Source organism: Sinohyriopsis cumingii, chromosome 15 (genome assembly GCF_028554795.1).
Source record: "Sinohyriopsis cumingii isolate HCF-2022 chromosome 15, ASM2855479v2, whole genome shotgun sequence".
Taxonomy (NCBI): domain Eukaryota; kingdom Metazoa; phylum Mollusca; class Bivalvia; order Unionida; family Unionidae; genus Sinohyriopsis; species Sinohyriopsis cumingii.
In genome coordinates, this window is record NC_142975.1 from 64,755,632 (window position 1) to 64,774,323 (window position 18,692).

An 18,692-nucleotide genomic window follows, 5' to 3' on the forward strand; every position below is an offset into this window, starting at 1 on the left:
TATTTACGCTTTTCAAATGCTGCGAGATTTTTTTTTCAAAGAAACCAGAAACACAAAAATGAACAGTTTTGTTTAAAGTTTTGGAACCTCGAACAAATTCCAACCTTTCCACAGATTCATAGATTCTGGTGAATCTCTGTATTTTATATTGCAATATTTTCTGTGACCAAGTACTGGCTAAAACTATAGTGTGAAACGAAGTATTTAAAACAATTTGTACATTGCATTGCTAAATAGCAATATGTTAAGTACCGTTTTCTACACGTGTTTCTATTCGGTGACAATTCGGATTTCCCTCTTCGTGTCACTCTCAGAGTTAAAAACGATAGTACTAGTGTACGAAAAGTTTGGATTTTTATGTCTGAAAAGATGAAACACATGATGCAAAATGATGTTTTTTAAAATTATTTTAACTAATTCAAAATCCGTGTCCCTCAGACCTAACTGAAATTTACGATGCATTTCAAGAGTTTGACAACTCAAAACATATACATGTGACAGTCATCTGCATAAATTTGACAGCAAAATATGAATAAGAAAAGTGACAAACTTAAAAAGGCAAAACCTTTGGAATGTAAGACATAAGTGTAATATTAAGTGAAGCTTTATTCGACGAAAAACCGTACGTACTCGCGTATTAGTCAAATCCAGGTGCAAACTGCACAGACCCCGATCTGCCGTCACTTAATGTTCCACCAGATCTGGATCTATACATATTGCAGTAGTAATCAGTAGAACAAACAACATAGACCCTGATCTGAAGGAGTAATCAGAAGAACAAACAACATAGACCCTGATATGTAGGAGTAATCAGTAGAACAAACAACATAGACCCTTATCTGTAGGAGTAAACAGAAGAACAAACAACATAGACCCTGATATGTAGGAGTAATCAGTGAAACAAACAACATAGACCCTGGTCTGCAGGAGTAATTAGTAGAACAAACACAGGGTTCCCACGCTACCGGGAAATCGGGAAAAAGTTGGGAGAAATGAGACATTTTTTTCCGACGGTGAAAAGTCATTGAATTTCGCAAACCCTTATGACAGTCAGGAAAAAACCGGGAATTTTCCGCCACCACTTGACGCCCGAAACAATCACGTTATTGAGTCGTAACTAAATTGATCGTGAGTTAAATTTATCGAGTTCTAACCTGAATTTTATGAAGGTGCTGTATGGATCATTTGGTTGCTTGCAATAAACAATTATGCTGAATCAATCCAATGTCCAGTGGACTAGATTCGTCGAGTAGACTTTTATTTTCTATGGCAACTCGATATCCGTACCTTTCCTTACGTGAAAGGTATGAAAACCAGTCTAGCATCACAAGAAGCCAACATGGTCGTGGCAAAGCGTAGCCGCTTACCGGATGGCCTAGCAAACTTTAAACGTTGTTAAATAGAGTGATACATGCATGAAATCGATATGAAAATTATTTATTTTCTCAGACATTGTGAGTGTTAAAATCGGTATGTCTTTAATTTTCTGAAAGACGACATAAATGTACATCGTCGATGAAATGTGACATGGTAGTATCGACTTGCATTGCTAGTCGCATCAGTACACAAATCTAACAACCCTCATTTTCAAATGTTGTAGAAAGAAAAGAAAAAATCAAAGTCGTATACTGGTTGTAATAAAAATGCAAGAACGAAAAAACATACAATTATCCATATTTATATATACCGAGAAAAACTTCTGGAGTTTTATCACGTAACTACCACGTTGACATATGCTCTCTGCTTCAAAAATCAGACTGGCCATATTTGTGGTTTTTACAAAAGGTATCTGACTTTTATTTAATATAATTGAATTTCTGTAAAACAACATTATAAAGGAGTTTGTTGTTGATATCACGTGACTACTGGACTTCCGATGTCGTCATTTGAGATTTGTTAAGTCATGTGACTAGTAAAGCAAATGGCGAATACTGGGAAAGGTATCATCTACGCCATAGTTTCGTCTTGTCTGTCAACGGATTAACGACATAACAATCATGATACTTGCCATTTCGATATGCAGTTGCAATGACCCCACACCCCAACCTAAATGTCCAAATATGAAAAATGGGGTGTGAATCTTCGGAGAAAACTCGGATTAGAAAACGGACTGCTATTTCTTTTAAGCCAAATGTGTAGTCCAAATTGTTGAATCTCAGAGCTAAAATAAGAAATTGTCGCCCCTTGTATTATTCAATGCTGTCGGGCATTTCTGCGCACCTTAGGTTTCCGTCTCCAATATTGAGGTAAAACGCATACCGAATTCGACGGATTGACGAAAATAAAATACTGGAATGCTTACCATTTGAAATGAGGCAATTGTCACCAGAATATTCTGTTCAAAATAATGTTAATTTTTGGACACACGGGATACCACCCTCGTGTTTTCATGACTCGCGATATCTCAGCCAATTCTGCGCACAGCTTTGAAAAGATGTAATGTTTATCCATTGGGCTATAGAAATGAAATACGTTACGTTGGACTGTTTCTGTCGGCAGTTCAGTCAAGTAACTAAATAAGGTTTATAGCTAGTTTTACAAAATTCAACGTACAATGCCAATAAATGGCAAGCGATATTAGGCCAACTAAACCGATCTTGTAGAATAATTAGTAAAAGTCAACAGTTTATATAAAAAAAATAAGCTAAGAGAAGCAACAATGAAAAGGGTGCAATGTGTTTACAACGTCTTGTTTATGGGGAAAAATATTAAAGAAAATAGAAACAGACTATACACGGGAAATTTCGTGAGAACCACGGTTAAGCGGCAAGCTGACGTGTTCGGTAGCAGACAATTTTGTACGTGTGGGACAACCTCTTGCAAAATTAAAAATTGGATTAAGATGCAGAATTTATTTAATGTATACATTTCCATATTTTATATAATGTATTTATATGATTCTAAGAGATACATAACCAGCAGAGGGGGTGAACCCACCTCAATAAATCCGAGCAAAGAAGTCTATACGCCTTACCTTAACGGGGGAAGGTTCCATTTTGAAAAATGAAGCTTTCCAAAAGGAATGCTCCATTGGAAGAGCCCGGGCAAAAAGTATATACGGCCTACCTTAACGGAGGAGAGGTCGCATTCGCTGCTGCTATCCAAAAATTTTATCAAGACCTATACGATATAGTGATCGTGGGTCATGTAAGTTTGACTAAATAAATTTCTAAACTTAATTATATCCATATCACCGCTACACCAAGTCTGGTGAATATTTCGCAGAGTATGTGTATCAACTCCGTTAAATACAACTAAAATATTACAGCTGTCTCATATTACTTTAGGTATTTGTGTATACCGCTGAGTATCATAAATACGTCTGTGTTTTTATGCCTGCCTCGAGAAAAATCCGAGCTGGATTTGATTGTCCATCCAACATCACATCGTCGTATACAACTAAATTATTAATAAACCCATCGAGGTCATCCACTGATGGTGCGTCACCGATATCAGTAATAAATTCAATAACGTCTTCGTTTAACAACTTTACATTTTCATTAAAATCCTTAAGTACTTCGTAACATCTCTGATCATCAACTCACGAAGCAACTAAATATAACTTATCCCATTTCAACCATCTCATTATCAAATTAAGTAACAATTGCGTTTTACCAGACCCAAATGGGCCTATTATGATTATTCGGATAGAATTTGGTAGCGCTGCATGATGCTTGACCGGTTCTTGCTTTCGTGTCGCTGAGAAATCAGTTACATCCATGTTGTAGAAATATAATAAATAATATGTGTTTATATTGTGTAAAATGCAGGGCGCGTACCCCCACAAGCGGAGTAACAACTATTACAACAAAAAATAACAAATCAGCAGTTACAGGTAAGTGTGAACGATGTGGTACAAAGAAATTGAAATTTATTTCCGCTGACAAACCATTGGGCAAGACTGTAAAAAGGAGGTGATATTGCGCGCAGTTAGCAAAGTTACCAGGAACTCCATGGGGAAAATACCCAGGTGAAAAACATCTCCCATGATATAACTACTGCGGTCCTGGTACCAGACTTGATATCCGACTCGATAACCAAGATCAGCCATGTCCTGGTGAGTATCCAGTAAATGCCACTGATAAAGCGTGTCACGCTCAGGATGTAGCTTATAAAAGTAAAAACCTACAATATGCAGACGTAAATTTAATTCATGCGTGAAATTCCATAAGAATCATTAGCTAATTGGTTGGTGAGATCTGCGATGAAGGGTAAACTAGCATTAGGAGCTGGTAATTAATCAACCGATTATTATTATAATGGAGTCGATTTATTATAGTCCAAGAGGATATTGGAGGGGTAGAGCAGCGATTAGAAAACTCGCTGAAGCAGCAAATGTTACACGTATTGCTGCTGAAAATGGTTAGCACGACAGGCAATATGCAAATTAGCTACCACCACCTAAAATTATTCAGCATGTACATTTTGATGTCAGCGTTCCAAATGAAGCTCATCAGGCGGATATTTTGTTTTTACCACATGATACTATTGCGGTTTATGTATTAATCGTGCTATTTGGTCTTTGATTGCCGGAAACGCTCTACTAGCAACGTTACCGATTACACCAGTTGTTTTTTCTCGAATGACTTCGATGGCTTTCATTGATAATTGTTTTGCGATTGGTGCTGGTGCTGCTTTTGGAGCCATCCTTGTAAATAATTCCTGAATAACATTACCGAGCCCATCTCCGTAATACGCGCTGTAAACAGGTAATCGTGAGTTTACTACTCTGACCATCACGGGTCTGCGGTGACCGTTGTTGTGTATGAATATCTTTTTTGTTATTTATTCGTTTAATCGCTGTAATAGTCATCCGCGATTTCATCAGTAAGTTCCCGATAAACATTAATATTCATAATAGCGCCTTCAAATAATCGTCGACAAATATCAGCTGCTTCATTGATTATTTCCGGAGAATTGTTACCGGCTTGTTTTCCTTCTATAAGGACTTCTAGTCGTTGCACGTCATCGAGAATATTGTTAGGACAAGCAATAAGACCACTTCCAGTAGCCTAGAGTAGGTGCATCGTAAAATTGTTCTGGAGATTGTTCTTGTTCTCGTCTCCTTTCTTCTACTTGCTGCTTAAATTTAATACATTTTGGATCGCGTAAATTAATCGGTGAATTTTTTACAGCAAAATATACTAAAGGAGTCCTATTATTAGATGATATTTTGCTATCACGTTTTAAATAATTTTTACGTGTTTTATATCCACTTGCAGCAATATCGATTAAATCATTCTCATCTTTAAATTCTTCAAGAGCACTATCAGTAAACATGTTTCTGGGTTGTTTACCTTCTATACGCGGAGGTGATGTATTTTGTTGCCGTTCTATCTGTTGCTGCGGTGGAGGAAGTTGATACGGTGGTGGTGGAGAAGAAAGTACAAAGGTTGAAGTTGTTTATCAAGTCTTCTTATTTTTTCAACAAGTACATCGTATTTAGCATCCTCACGTTTGACTTTTTTTTTTTTGTTGTATTATACACGATATATCCAGTTAATAAAATTGTAATCATTTATGGTGTGATTACCAGGTTTTAATATTCTAGATTTATCATACATGCCAGGTAGTATTATTCCAGGCAATTCATGATCGTTAGTATTATTAATATCTTCAACAACACCTTCATTAAATTTTTTAATCAATTCAATATTTTTTTTTTTTTTTTTACTTTGGGTTTAGGAGCAAGTTCTTGTTTTATGCCGGCGATACGAATATTTTCAAGTGTTTCTTCACCTACAACAGGTTGAGCTGCATCTATTTCAGTTGGAAGATCTCATAAACTCTTTTGTTTGTTTAGTTCTTGTTGCTATTTTTTCAGTTTGTTCAGCGGTTTGTTTCACTGACGGAAGAAGACTTTCAGTAGCCGTTCCGATTCTTTCAGAAACCGTTGTAACAGGCCTAAATAACTGTTCTGCACATTCCGCAAATTCAACATGGGATTCTAGACCCGCTTGTAGTTTTTGTTTACCAGAATCTCTCAAGGGAATATATTTCTTAATTGCTTCTAGTCGCTCTCAAGCTAATCTAGCTGTATGAGATTCCAATGCTGGGGGCATTATCTGATATAATTTTATATTAATTGACAGCAGCAGCCGGTGCGACCTCTCCGTTAAGGTAACCCGTATAGACTTTTTTGCCCGGGCCCTTCTAGTGGTGTGTTCCTTTTTGAAAGCTTCATTTTTCAAAATGGAACTTTCTCCCTTTAAGGTAAGCCATATAGACTTCTTTGCTCGGATTTATTGAGGTGGGTTCACCCACTCTGCTGCTGCATAGTAAATAGGATTTTCTGGGTTACAGATTCAAGAATGTCATGGAATGGGTCTTCATTTTTGACATTCAGAAATCACATTTTCATATGCATTTCGAGTCGAAATGTGGGATATTTTTGTATACTTTATGAATATCACTTTTCTTAATTAAAGCACGATCATTCTTTCTTGATACAAAGTAGATTTTTGACAAAAAATAACACGTGATCAAATGTTGACAGAAATGACGTATCGGTGTGCAGAATTACACGACTCGCAGAATTGGACGACATGGTGGTTTGGGGACTGTTTTAACGAATTACAAGAAGACAAGTTGATTTTACAGAAAATTCAGGTCTTTTGTCAAATTTAAATCAACCCTTTTAAAAAATTATTTTTAAATGATGGATATTTAACCAGATCGTCTTAAGGAGATTACGTTGTTTGAAAAATCTTGTTTGGGATTTTAATGGCACGGATAAATTCAGGGTTTTTGCAACTTTGTCTGCTGTTTCGTTGCCAGAGATTCCAATGTGCGACGGTATCCACATGAGCTCGACTAATTGATGTGCTGTGGTGATATCGTCGATTAATTGGCATGCTCTGTCGAGGAATTGTTCCCTAGAGTGTGTATTGCGATTTTGGATCGATTTGATAACGCTTAGGGAATCGCTTATAATGACTGCTTTAGGTATTTGGTTGTCTTTGATCCATTGTAGTGATTCAAGTATAGCCCAGAATTCAGTGGTGTAAATGGAGCAATAGTCAGGTAATCTGGATCCCGTTTGTATATTGAATTCAGGGATGACTATTGCTGCTGCTGTTCTTGGTGGGTTGTTTGTTTTTGATCCATCGGTATATATTTTAACATAGTCCGGGTATTTTTGGTTGATTTCGTTTACCAGTACAGGTTTTAGTAAGTTTTCTTGTCCTTCTTTATTGCCTAATTTGGTAGCTTCAATGTTAACCCTTGGTGGTTTTTGTAACCATGGTGATTTGTTCTGGTCTGTATTGTTTGTTACCTGTTTTTTTAGTAGAGGTATCTTTTCTCTTAGTTCAAGGATTACTTTGCCACTTGGTGTGATGGGTATGATTTTGGGTTTGAAGACAACTTTACACTTATTTATAGCTATTTTGGTGGGATGGTTGTCTGGGTGGGTATCTAATCGAATGAAGTATCGGAGGAGCAGTTCTTGCCTACGTAATTTTAAGGGTAGTTCTCCTATTAGTGTTTGTAGTTCTTCTAATGATGTTGAGGGGAGTGTTCCTGTGCATAATAGTAAGGCTTTTCTCTGGATAGTGTCAAGTTTTTGTAGTACAGGTTGCTTAGCCGAGTTATATGCTTGGCAACCGTAATCCAGTTTTGATCTAATTAGGCTTTTATACATCGTGAGGAGGGTTTCCTGGTTGGATCCCCAGTCAGTCCCTGTGATGAACTGAGTAAATTGAGATTTTTGTTACAATACTGGGTGAGTTGTTCAATGTGCTGTTTCCATGTGAGGTGGTTGTTAAAGAACATTCCTAGGAATTTTACTACTGTTACGTAGTTGATTAATTGATTTTGTATATAGAAGTTTGGATAGACTAGGTTGTTATTTCGTTTGGGGGTGAATATGATTGCCACAGTTTTTTCATGAGATATTTTGAATCCCCATTTGTCCGCCCATCTCCCTATGTTGTCTAGGCTCTGCTGGATTTCTTTAACTACTGTGTTTTTGGCAGGATTTCCATTCCCCCATATGCCACTATCATCTGGAAATTGTGACAAATTTATTTTTGCGGAGGCTGCATTGAGGTCAAGGTCGTTTACCATTTGGTAAATAGTAAGGGACTTATTACACTGCCTTGCGGTGTTCCATTTTCAAGTGAAAATTCTTCCGAATGGGTGTTGCCTATTCTTGTGGTAATTTTCCGGCCTGTGAGGAAATCGCCAATCCAGTTGAACAAGCGTCCAGTTATTCCAAAATTGGCTTTATTTTTCCATTAGTCCATTGGTCCATACTAGGTCGAACGCTTTTTCTAGGTCTAAAAAAACCGCTATGAGGTTGCGATCGGTTTTCCTATGTGCGTTAAAAGCGAGTTTGATGTCTGTTTCCAATCTGAGAAGTTGGTCAGTGGTGGACCGTTTGTTCCGAAAGCCACATTGATTTATGGAGAGTAGGTGATTGGTTTCTAGGTGGTGTTTTAACCTATTTGCGATTATTGTCTCCATTATTTTGCAAATATTGTTTGTAAAGGAGATGGGTCGGTACGAATTTATGTTGTTGGGATCTTTACCTAGCTTGGGGATTGGTATTACTATGGCCTGTTTCCATTTGGTGGGTAGTTGGCCTTTATCCCATATCCTATTAAAGAGTTTGATTATGGCTATTGTTATATTGATAGGTAGTTTTTTGTAGATAATGTAACCTAACTGATCCTTACCAGGGGATGTTTCGTTTTTGGATCGTAGGGCTATCTTCTATTCATGTACTGTGATGTCGCTATTTAGGTGAGATTCTTTTGTTCCTTGGCCTTGAAACATTTGAGGTTGGGTTCCCTCCATTAGTTTTTTGTGTTCTTGAAAGTTTCTGGTGTGATTATTGTTGCTACTCATGTTCGAAAAATGCCTCGCTAGAAGGTCTGCCTTATCTTTATTTGTTATGGCATTTTTAATTTTTGGGGCTGAGGTAGTTGCTTTCCCTTTGATGGCTTTTATCTTGTCCCATATTTGTTTTGAGTTTGATTTTAGACTCAGTTTAGAGCAAAAGGTTTGCCATATATTAATTTTAGCAGTTTTTATAGTTTGTTTTAGTGCTTTTTCTTTATCTTTATATTGCTGGAAGTAGATAGAATTTTTGGTGCGTTTATATTTATTTAAGGTCCTTTTTTTGTCTTTATGTGCTATAGTGCACCGTTTAGTCCACCATGGTACAGGGTTTTTATTTTGGATATTAGTTGTCTTTGGTATGCATCGATTAGCTGCTTCTATAATTGTGTCTGTTATGTTATCATAATACATGTCAATACTTGGGCTTTCTAAGTTATCTGGATTTACTCTAGCTAGTAACAATTGGAATTGGTCCCAGTCTGCCTGTTGGTACCTCCATTTAGGTGGGGTTTCGTTTGGAATGTGTTGAGTTTTTGTTTGAATATTGATTGTGATGGGAAATGGTCACTTCCTAACGTATCTTCCTGATCCACCCACCAATTTGTGATTTGAGCCAATTTTGGGGTAGTGATGGTTAGGTCTATGGCTGAGAGTGTGCCATCCTCAGGGTTTAATCTAGTGTTTGACCCGTCATTTACGATGACCAGATTGTTCTCAGTTATCCATTTTTCAACCATTTTCCCTCTTTGATCTTTCTTTTTACCTCCCCATAATTCACTTCAACGCACATAGACCCTGATCTGCAGGAGTATTATGCCATAGAAGATCAGGATCTATATTGTCTCCAGTTGGACTCGACTTATGGGCCAGTACATGGTAATTAAACCGGTGTTAATTAAAAGAAAAACTTTACTTCTTAAAAGCATTGCGTGGTCTGTTTTACAGTTAATTTGATCAAACTGTATTTATTTTACATCTTTGATAATTAGAGAGGTACAGTGCTAATGATTCGCAATGGTTATAACATCGGATGCGCTCGAGCTGACTACAGCTTATTTCACAGTTTTCTCAGAATCAATGACTAATACCAACTTTGGGCTAGTATGTGCATATTTTTAAAATTAATGAAGAGTCTGCATGTATTTATGTATACTATTCCAAATGAACTACCAATAAATGGGAACATACCATCATACTATTCCAAATGAACTATCAATAAATGGGAACATACCATCATACTATTCCAAATGAACTATCAATCAAAGGGAGCATACCATCAAGCTGATGCTGCGAGTTTTGTCTAAACTAGGCAGAAATGATATAAAAGCCTTCCCTGCAATGAGGCAGGTGAATTAGTATGCAATGACTTGAACATAATTATTTTTGAAACAGACTGTGACATACGAGAGCACCATCACCACTGAAAAAGGAACTGTTTTGCCTCAAATAACAGATACAATGTTAAAGTCAGTTCCAATAAAAATAATCGACCAGCAGTCTTAACTAAAACATGTTTGCTGTCTCTGATTAACATCTTGATACTGTGAGGTAGATTTTTTTCTGAATTCCTGAAGAATTTTCCAAATAAACACTTCATGTCTGAGTGATGTCATAGGAAGACTGGTGGTCTGCATTTTCAAATGGGATCGAACGAAACAATCTTTAGAAGAAAATAATAACATTGCAATTATTTTATTATCTTTATTCAGGCGATTTTGTAAACAATATCAATACTGTTCATTCAATGTACAACTATGCCAGTTGATTATGGTGGAATTTCTATAAATATCATTTAACTGTGTTTGCGTTCTCCATTCACTAACTTTATCTTTCACCTCAACACATGATTTAAGAAAATAATATTCCCCCATCTAAGTGAGAGTGTAACGGTCAGTTGTTTGTTCAGCCTTCATTTGGAAGACACTTGAAGTAACTGCATCGCTTGAAGTAATATATTTTCTTACTCTTGTGCAAACGCGAACTGTTGATATGCTATCATGCTTTATTCTTCCAATCCTCATAATGGATCTTATCCATTCCTTGCATGTAAGTACATAATGGATCTTATCCATTCCTTGCATGTAAGTACATAATGGATCTTATCCATTCCTTGCATGCAGTAATCTTTGTATTGAAGCGATAAGTTCGGCTCACAAGTATTACCAAGCTATTTCCTTTTTGTAAAAAGTCAATATACTAACACATTCAAACATATTTCTTAATTATGCTAAATACAGCACTGATGATGTATGAAATAAACTTGGCTTCTCCACATTAAAGCACGGGAAAATGTGATTAGATTATAAAGGGAAAATGAGTATACAAAGTTATCTGTGATCACCTGTATTTCATGAAATAATTATGTTTGTGTAAAAGAGTTGCACAGTTATGTGCAAGCTGTTGCACTTGTAAGCACCAAACATGTCTTATTGATGCACATATTAGCTGTCAATCCTATATATGGGGTGTCAAGCACTGTTAGAGCATTTTCCATTCTTCTTGCTACTTCGAGTTTTCTGGATCAGAACCCTCCGGTTTCATACTGCTTAGAGACAATTTCAGTACTGGACCTGAAGAATGAATAAACAAATAAGCAAATATCAGGACAAAAGAAAACCATGTACTTTATAAAAATTTCAAATTTATGTTTAAATATCAAAGTGAATTAAACAACTCTTTACAAGAAAATGCCAGATTAAATATTTTGTTTATTGATATTCCCAACGTATCTTATATTTGCTATTGGTATCAAATTAGAATCCTTCACAATAGCTTAGCTTTTCATTTCATAAGAATTTAAAGTCATAAGAGGGTATTTTATTACTTTTATTGAACATACAGGCATTTTCTCTTCAGCTCAAAAGCTGAATATGTTGAAAATTTTCTTGCAAATTTTATTAAAAGTTTTGTCAAACTGCTTCATTCTTTATAACATGTTTTCAAAATGAGTGGAACATTTGCTTTGTCATAACACCTACAAACTGGTAACAAAATGAAAACAAAGATTTGATACAATATAAAATATAAAGCTCTTAGGCAGTGAAAGAAACACTTTAAATGCACAAAACAGCACTGAGACAACACAAAAGGCCAGGTGAAATTCTTCGATTCTAATTGCTGAATGATGTAAAATTAAAATGTGCCCTATAGTTGTGTAAATATAGGATACCTTTCTGTTCCTTAAAATCTGTCGGATATGTTGATGTATTAGTGTCTGAAGGAAGAATTTCCCATTTCACTATTTGACCGGAATTGGTGCATCCAACCACAAATCGCCCATCTTGGCTCAACATGGGGAAGCGTTTGACCTAGCAGTAAAAGATTCATTTTATGGTGATGAGTCAACTGATCTGAATAACTGATCTAATCTTCAATTTCAAACCTTTGGGCATGTATTTGCTATGAAAAAGATTCATTTTAAGTTATACTGCATCTTTATAATTCTTTACAAAAGTCTTAATTTACTTATAAATAGTGTGATAAGATAGTAGTCTGTTGATTTTTAACTGAATAGGTAAAAAGAAAATGCTCAGTATTTTGTCATGTATTAATGCATCTACAATTTGGCTTATCAAATCTTTGGTAGCAGTTACATTTAGGTGGAAAACAAATTTTGCTCCCTTACAAAATCTGAGTTCTTGCATTTGATTTGTCTCTCTTACGTGATTCAGTTTAACTATGCTGTGAAAGGTAGTACAATCATGATCATTTGAAGTCCTATATGAGCATACAGTGACTTTTTCTGCACTTTACCATTTTAACAAACAGTTAATAATTGAAAACTACTGAAAACATCTTTGTGTTTTTTGAGACTGCTTTCTTTACAAGGTCATTCACACATGAGCATGAACACATAAGGAAATAATGATAATTAACATAAATATGTCATTGAAGGCATTTAATGGTTTAGAACAAAGAAACAAGTTACATACCTGACATTTAAGACACCTGATTGGGTATAACAGAAAGACAAGATACGCAATGGATCAGAACAGAAAGACAAGATACACAATGGACTAGAACAGAAAGACAAGATACACAGTTGATTAGAACACAAAAACAAGATACGCAATGGATTAGAACAGAAAGACAAGATACGCAATGGATCAGAACAGAAAGACAAGATACACAATGGCATAGAACAGAAAGACAAGATACACAGTTGATTAGAACACAAAAACAAGATACGCAATGGATTAGAACAGAAAGACAAGATACACAATGGACTAGAACAGAAAGACAAGATACACAGTGGATTAGAACAGAAAGACAAGATACACAATGGACTAGAACAGAAAGACAAGATACACAGTAGATTAGAACACAAAAACAAGATATGCAATGGATTAGAACAGAAACACAAGATACGCACATGGTAATCCATACTGAATGATGCCACATGTTTTAGATTTTTCTTTTCCAGCACAAAGATCCGGCGCACGTAGATGTCCGCCAACAGAAGGAGTTCTTCAGTCTGACTGACACACACTAGGTCAAAGGGAAGCTTGTCTTTTGTGCGCTCTAGAACTGTTCCTGAAACAAGTTTCTAGCTTAAAATAATAATAATAATAATAATAATAACAATGCTAATAATAATAATTATTGTGAGAAGAAGGAGGAAGAATATAACAACATAATATTATATGGGCCTTAAATGTAAATATGTTTCTGATGAGTGTGGTCAAGTAATACCAGATGATTAAGTATAACAAAATAATTAAATGAAAGAAGTTTAATACTGCCATTTTTTTAAATTCCTGTCCAGTGCTTTTGGTTCAATGAACGACTTGCTATTTTAATTCTTCTACAACGAGCAGCTATAGACGCTGTCAGCAATATTGAAACCATCAAAAAATTAAGCAGGGATAATAAGACTAGTTAGTTTTATCTTGTAAGTAATATGGAATAATATGGATGGTTAGTTTTATCTTGTAAATAATATGGAATAATATGGATGGTTAGTTTTATCTTGTAAATAATATGGGATGGTTAGTTTTATCTTGTAAATTATATGGAATAATATGGATGGTTAGTTTTATCTTGTAAATAATATGGATGGTTAGTTTTATCTTGTAAATTATATGGAATAATATGGATGGTTAGTTTTATCTTGTAAATTATACGGAATAATATGGATGGTTAGTTTTATCTTGTAAATAATATGGAATAATATGGATGGTTAGTTTTATCTTGTAAATAATATGGGATGGTTAGTTTTATCTTGTAAATTATATGGAATAATATGGATGGTTAGTTTTATCTTGTAAATAATATGGATGGTTAGTTTTATCTTGTAAATTATATGGAATAATATGGATGGTTAGTTTTATCTTGTAAATTATACGGAATAATATGGATGGTTAGTTTTATCTTGTAAATAATATGGAATAATATGGATGGTTAGTTTTATCTTGTAAATTATACGGAATAATATGGATGGTTAGTTTTATCTTGTAAATTATATGGAATAATATGGATGGTTAGTTTTATCTTGTAAATAGTATGGATGGTTAGTTTTATCTTGTAAATTATATGGAATAATATGGATGGTTAATTTTATCTTGTAAATTATACGGAATAATATGGATGGTTAGTTTTATCTTGTAAATAATATGGAATAATATGGATGGTTAGTTTTATCTTGTAAATAATATGGATGGTTAGTTTTATCTTGTAAATTATATGGAATAATATGGATGGTTAGTTTTATCTTGTAAATTATACGGAATAATATGGATGGTTAGTTTTATCTTGTAAATAATATGGAATAATATGGATGGTTAGTTTTATCTTGTAAATTATACGGAATAATATGGATGGTTAGTTTTATCTTGTAAATTATATGGAATAATATGGATGGTTAGTTTTATCTTGTAAATAATATGGATGGTTAGTTTTATCTTGTAAATTATATGGAATAATATGGATGGTTAATTTTATCTTGTAAATTATACGGAATAATATGGATGGTTAGTTTTATCTTGTAAATAATATGGAATAATATGGATGGTTAGTTTTATCTTGTAAATAATATGGAATAATATGGATGGTTAGTTTTATCTTGTAAATTATATGGAATAATATGGATGGTTAATTTTATCTTGTAAATTATACGGAATAATATGGATGGTTAGTTTTATCTTGTAAATTATATGGAATAATATGGATGGTTAATTTTATCTTGTAAATTATATGGAATAATATGGATGGTTAGTTTTATCTTGTAAATAATATGGAATAATATGGATGGTTAGTTTTATCTTGTAAATAATATGGAATAATATGGATGGTTAGTTTTACCTTGTAAATTATATGGAATAATATAGATGGTTAGTTTTATCTTGTAAATTATACGGAATAATATGGATGGTTAGTTTTATCTTGTAAATAATATGGAACAATATTGATGGTTAGTTTTATCTTGTAAATTATAAGGAATAATATGGATGGTTAGTTTTATCTTGTAAATTATATGGAATAATATGGATGGTTAGTTTTATCTTGTAGCTTTTTTCAGAATAAACAAATGAAAGACACCGATATGTAATTGACATAATATTATGAGTTTTCTTATCATGACCTTATATGCTTCTGTCATGTGACAGGTTCAGTGCATCATCTAGGATAAATCTATTAATAGATTGCCAGAATAGAGATATTGAGGTTCCTGGTTTGAGCTCCAATCAAACTGCCCAGTTTTCTCTTTACTGTGCATAATATGTATCTCTTCATCGTCATTATCTGTTTTCTTATCGATAACCAGTATGTATAATTAGCAAACCAACCATAAAGAATATGTAAATGCCAAACATTTGAGTAAATGTATAACTGTAACAAACCCATGGAAAAGTGTGAGCTCGATTTACAGAGTCCAGTAATATGTTTGATTTCAGCAAGATTCCCCTATATCAAAATCCCAAAATTATCAATGCTTGACATGTCTGCCAAAATATTCCCCAAAAACAAAAAAAAAGGAATTTGTAAACTCCAAATATAATTTGGAGAGGAGCAGTGGGCTGCAGTACTGCAAGTATCAATTGAAAGGGAAGGTGGGCTCGAGGCTGTTCATCATCTATACGCAAGATAACACGACAGCATTTACTTTTAAGGAAGAATTTATTCAAGGAAAATGGCTAATCACTACTACTCAATACCAATGACTGATGCAATATGCTGGACACATACTGATATTCCTGTTATTGAATGCATAATTTCTCACCGAGAAGCCTAAATGCTGATTATAAACCAACACGAGAGAATGGGATCAAGCTAAATATGAAATCTAAGGACCATCTCTACCCCGAATATAATGATAAACTTTGTCCATATTATAGCATTATATTGTTTGCTAATTGAACAAGTGTGGTGGTGAGTTTACCAAAATTGTTTTTCAGGGTAGTTAATATCCACATATTCCCCATCACTGAATATTACTTTTTCATGGTGTTGAGTTTTGTTTTAGAGCCATTTTTAAATTACTTTTATCTTTTTTACATCCACTGAAAGAAATTATCACTAGGCACCATCTTGGGCCATTTGTGACCATAGATTCCAAACCACAACATCCTGTCAATAGCAATTATTGTTCAAGTGAGTGAGAAAAAAAAGGTTAGTGAAAGGAAAAGCATGTGTTACCAGTTGTAAAGTCCATCTTAAGGTACCAGGATTCTCTGAATGGAGCAACAAAAATTTCTCTTTGCCCGATGACTGTCCAGGAATTTATTCCATACAAATGGTCTATTTTGTAGTTTTCTAATTTTGAAAAGTCAACAGTCATCCTCCCTTCAATAAAAAAAAAAACATTAGGATCAACCATTCTGTACTGATTTTGTTTGTTTGTATTTTGACAGTGCAAGATTTGCACAGTTCTATACTTGTATTAAAATAAAAAATCATAAATTCTCTCCAACATATTTAAAATCTTTTTTATAAGAGTTCTAGCTGTAATAGCCTTGTATATCTCATATGCTGATTAACTTTAAACGTTCCATTAAAATTAAACTGATGTCACAGAAAAATGTTTTGACCTATTTTTAATTATTTCCCCAATGGACCAATTCAATCATGCACACACAATCATTTCACAAAAATAATTAGTAAATATGGTTTCAATTTCATAATTTTTCATTAAGTAATATAAATATAATTCACACAAATATTAGTTGGAACTTTTTCAAGCTAGATGATGATTATACATAGAAATAATATTTTCTTCCAATGATTGGTATGACCCACCAGTATGTCAATTTTTTTATACAAATTTCTTAACTCTAACCCATTCATATGCATGTGTTCATAGGGAAATGTAGGGTTTCCATATTTGCGAATAGCCAATTGGATCTTTTGCTACTATGAAACCAAGTCTTGATTTTGTATCTATATTGCAGGTACTTTGTTAAAATGTTTTCCTGGCTTATAATAATGTTTCTTTCATTACTTCAAGTTTTGATTTGATCAAGGAATATTCACAGAATATGGTGTTTGTAATATTTCTTAACATCAATCTCATTTGTCTTATGAATATTAATAACATAATTAACATTTATCAAAAGGGAACATGTATGCATTTAAAGAAATGCTGTTTCCATCTGTAATTTCCTTGATTAACATGTAAGTTTGTAATTCTAATTCAATATACTTATTCTAGTTATTCATGACAATTTTCTCAGTCTCTAATTTACAGTGCATGCAGCCATGTTAAAATGAAAATTTTATTTTTCACTGTGATGAAAACTTGTATAATTTAGATATCTATACTGCACATTATGTCGAGCAACAAAACATTCCAAACCCTAAGAAACTTATAAGAAAAGTGTATTACTTAACGCTAAACATTTAATCTTAAATTTTAGCGCAATAAATGTTTTTGCATGTAAAAATACTTACACATGGTTGGAAGCTTTATACTGCAAATATACAGTATATGTGACTGGAATTCACCCAGATGTTTTGGTTTTTAATTGTTTTATGGATTACAAGCAATTCCAGCACTTCTTATATATATATATATATATATATATATATATATATATATATATATTTGAATATGGTGTGCTACTTTCAAAACTAAAAGCATGTGGGCTACTTAAGGTAGGATTAAAATTAGTTGCCTGTACAAATCTAAAATTGACAATGAACCATAGTTTACACATACCATTTCCTACATCCCAGATGAAGAGTGTCTCACGAGCAACCTCCTCTTTAGTTTCACCACCACCTGGCAACAGAGTAACTTCCATTTCCTTCTTCCTGTAGTTCAGCATCAAATATTTATTGTCACGAGACAATTGCTGAAGTGTACCTTTAAGTTCCGTTCCAGTTTCAATTGTCCTCACTACTCGATGAGATTTTAGATCACAAACATGGACTTTTCTATTCTCTGTGTATGCAGTCAGTACATAACTGTCCTCATTCACCTGGTAATTAAGACAATTATACCCAGATAAAAAGTATGTGCAGGCAGTCTTTGCAGCAGTACACTGGCAGAAATATGCAGGCAGGCAAATATCTTTAGCTATATATAACGTACAAACATATAATCATTTAAAGATTTAATATTAAATACTAAAATCATCACAAAGCATTTGATCTTAAACTCTTATTGAATCCTTAAATGCTTTATAACTTTGTCACAACTTCAGTAAAAATACTGCAATTTTTTAAGGGATAGAAACGGCCAATAATCAACAAATTTTATAATAAATGAGCTTACTGAATGCATTGAGACAGAAAGTTATTATTATCACACATGTACGTATTACAAAGTTTATGCTATATCCTCTTGGTGGTGACAAAATTGTTCTTAATTTACAGCATTGTCTGTAGTTAGGTTCACCCTACAGTAATGG

General features: G+C 34.0%; 1 protein-coding gene across 2 annotated transcripts in view; it reads right to left on the reverse strand.

The window, feature by feature from the left end:
- Positions 1 to 10,530: 10,530 nt before the first annotated feature.
- Positions 10,531 to 18,692, reverse strand: part of LOC149781958 (NACHT domain- and WD repeat-containing protein 1-like) — a 51,056-nt gene continuing 42,894 nt past the window's right edge. Inside the window, exons 25-29 of one of the 2 annotated variants that reach the window (XM_089936139.1) lie at positions 17,999 to 18,260; positions 16,480 to 16,626; positions 13,217 to 13,377; positions 12,014 to 12,152; positions 10,531 to 11,414 (exon numbers count right to left, since the gene is read on the reverse strand). In XM_089936139.1, coding sequence (XP_089792265.1) covers positions 11,347 to 11,414; positions 12,014 to 12,152; positions 13,217 to 13,377; positions 16,480 to 16,626; positions 17,999 to 18,260 — 777 coding nt within the window. In that variant the 3' untranslated portion in view covers positions 10,531 to 11,346. Of the gene's footprint in view, positions 11,415 to 12,013; positions 12,153 to 13,216; positions 13,378 to 16,479; positions 16,627 to 17,998; positions 18,261 to 18,692 lie in introns of those variants that run through there. The other variant, XM_089936140.1, reaches the window with a different exon arrangement.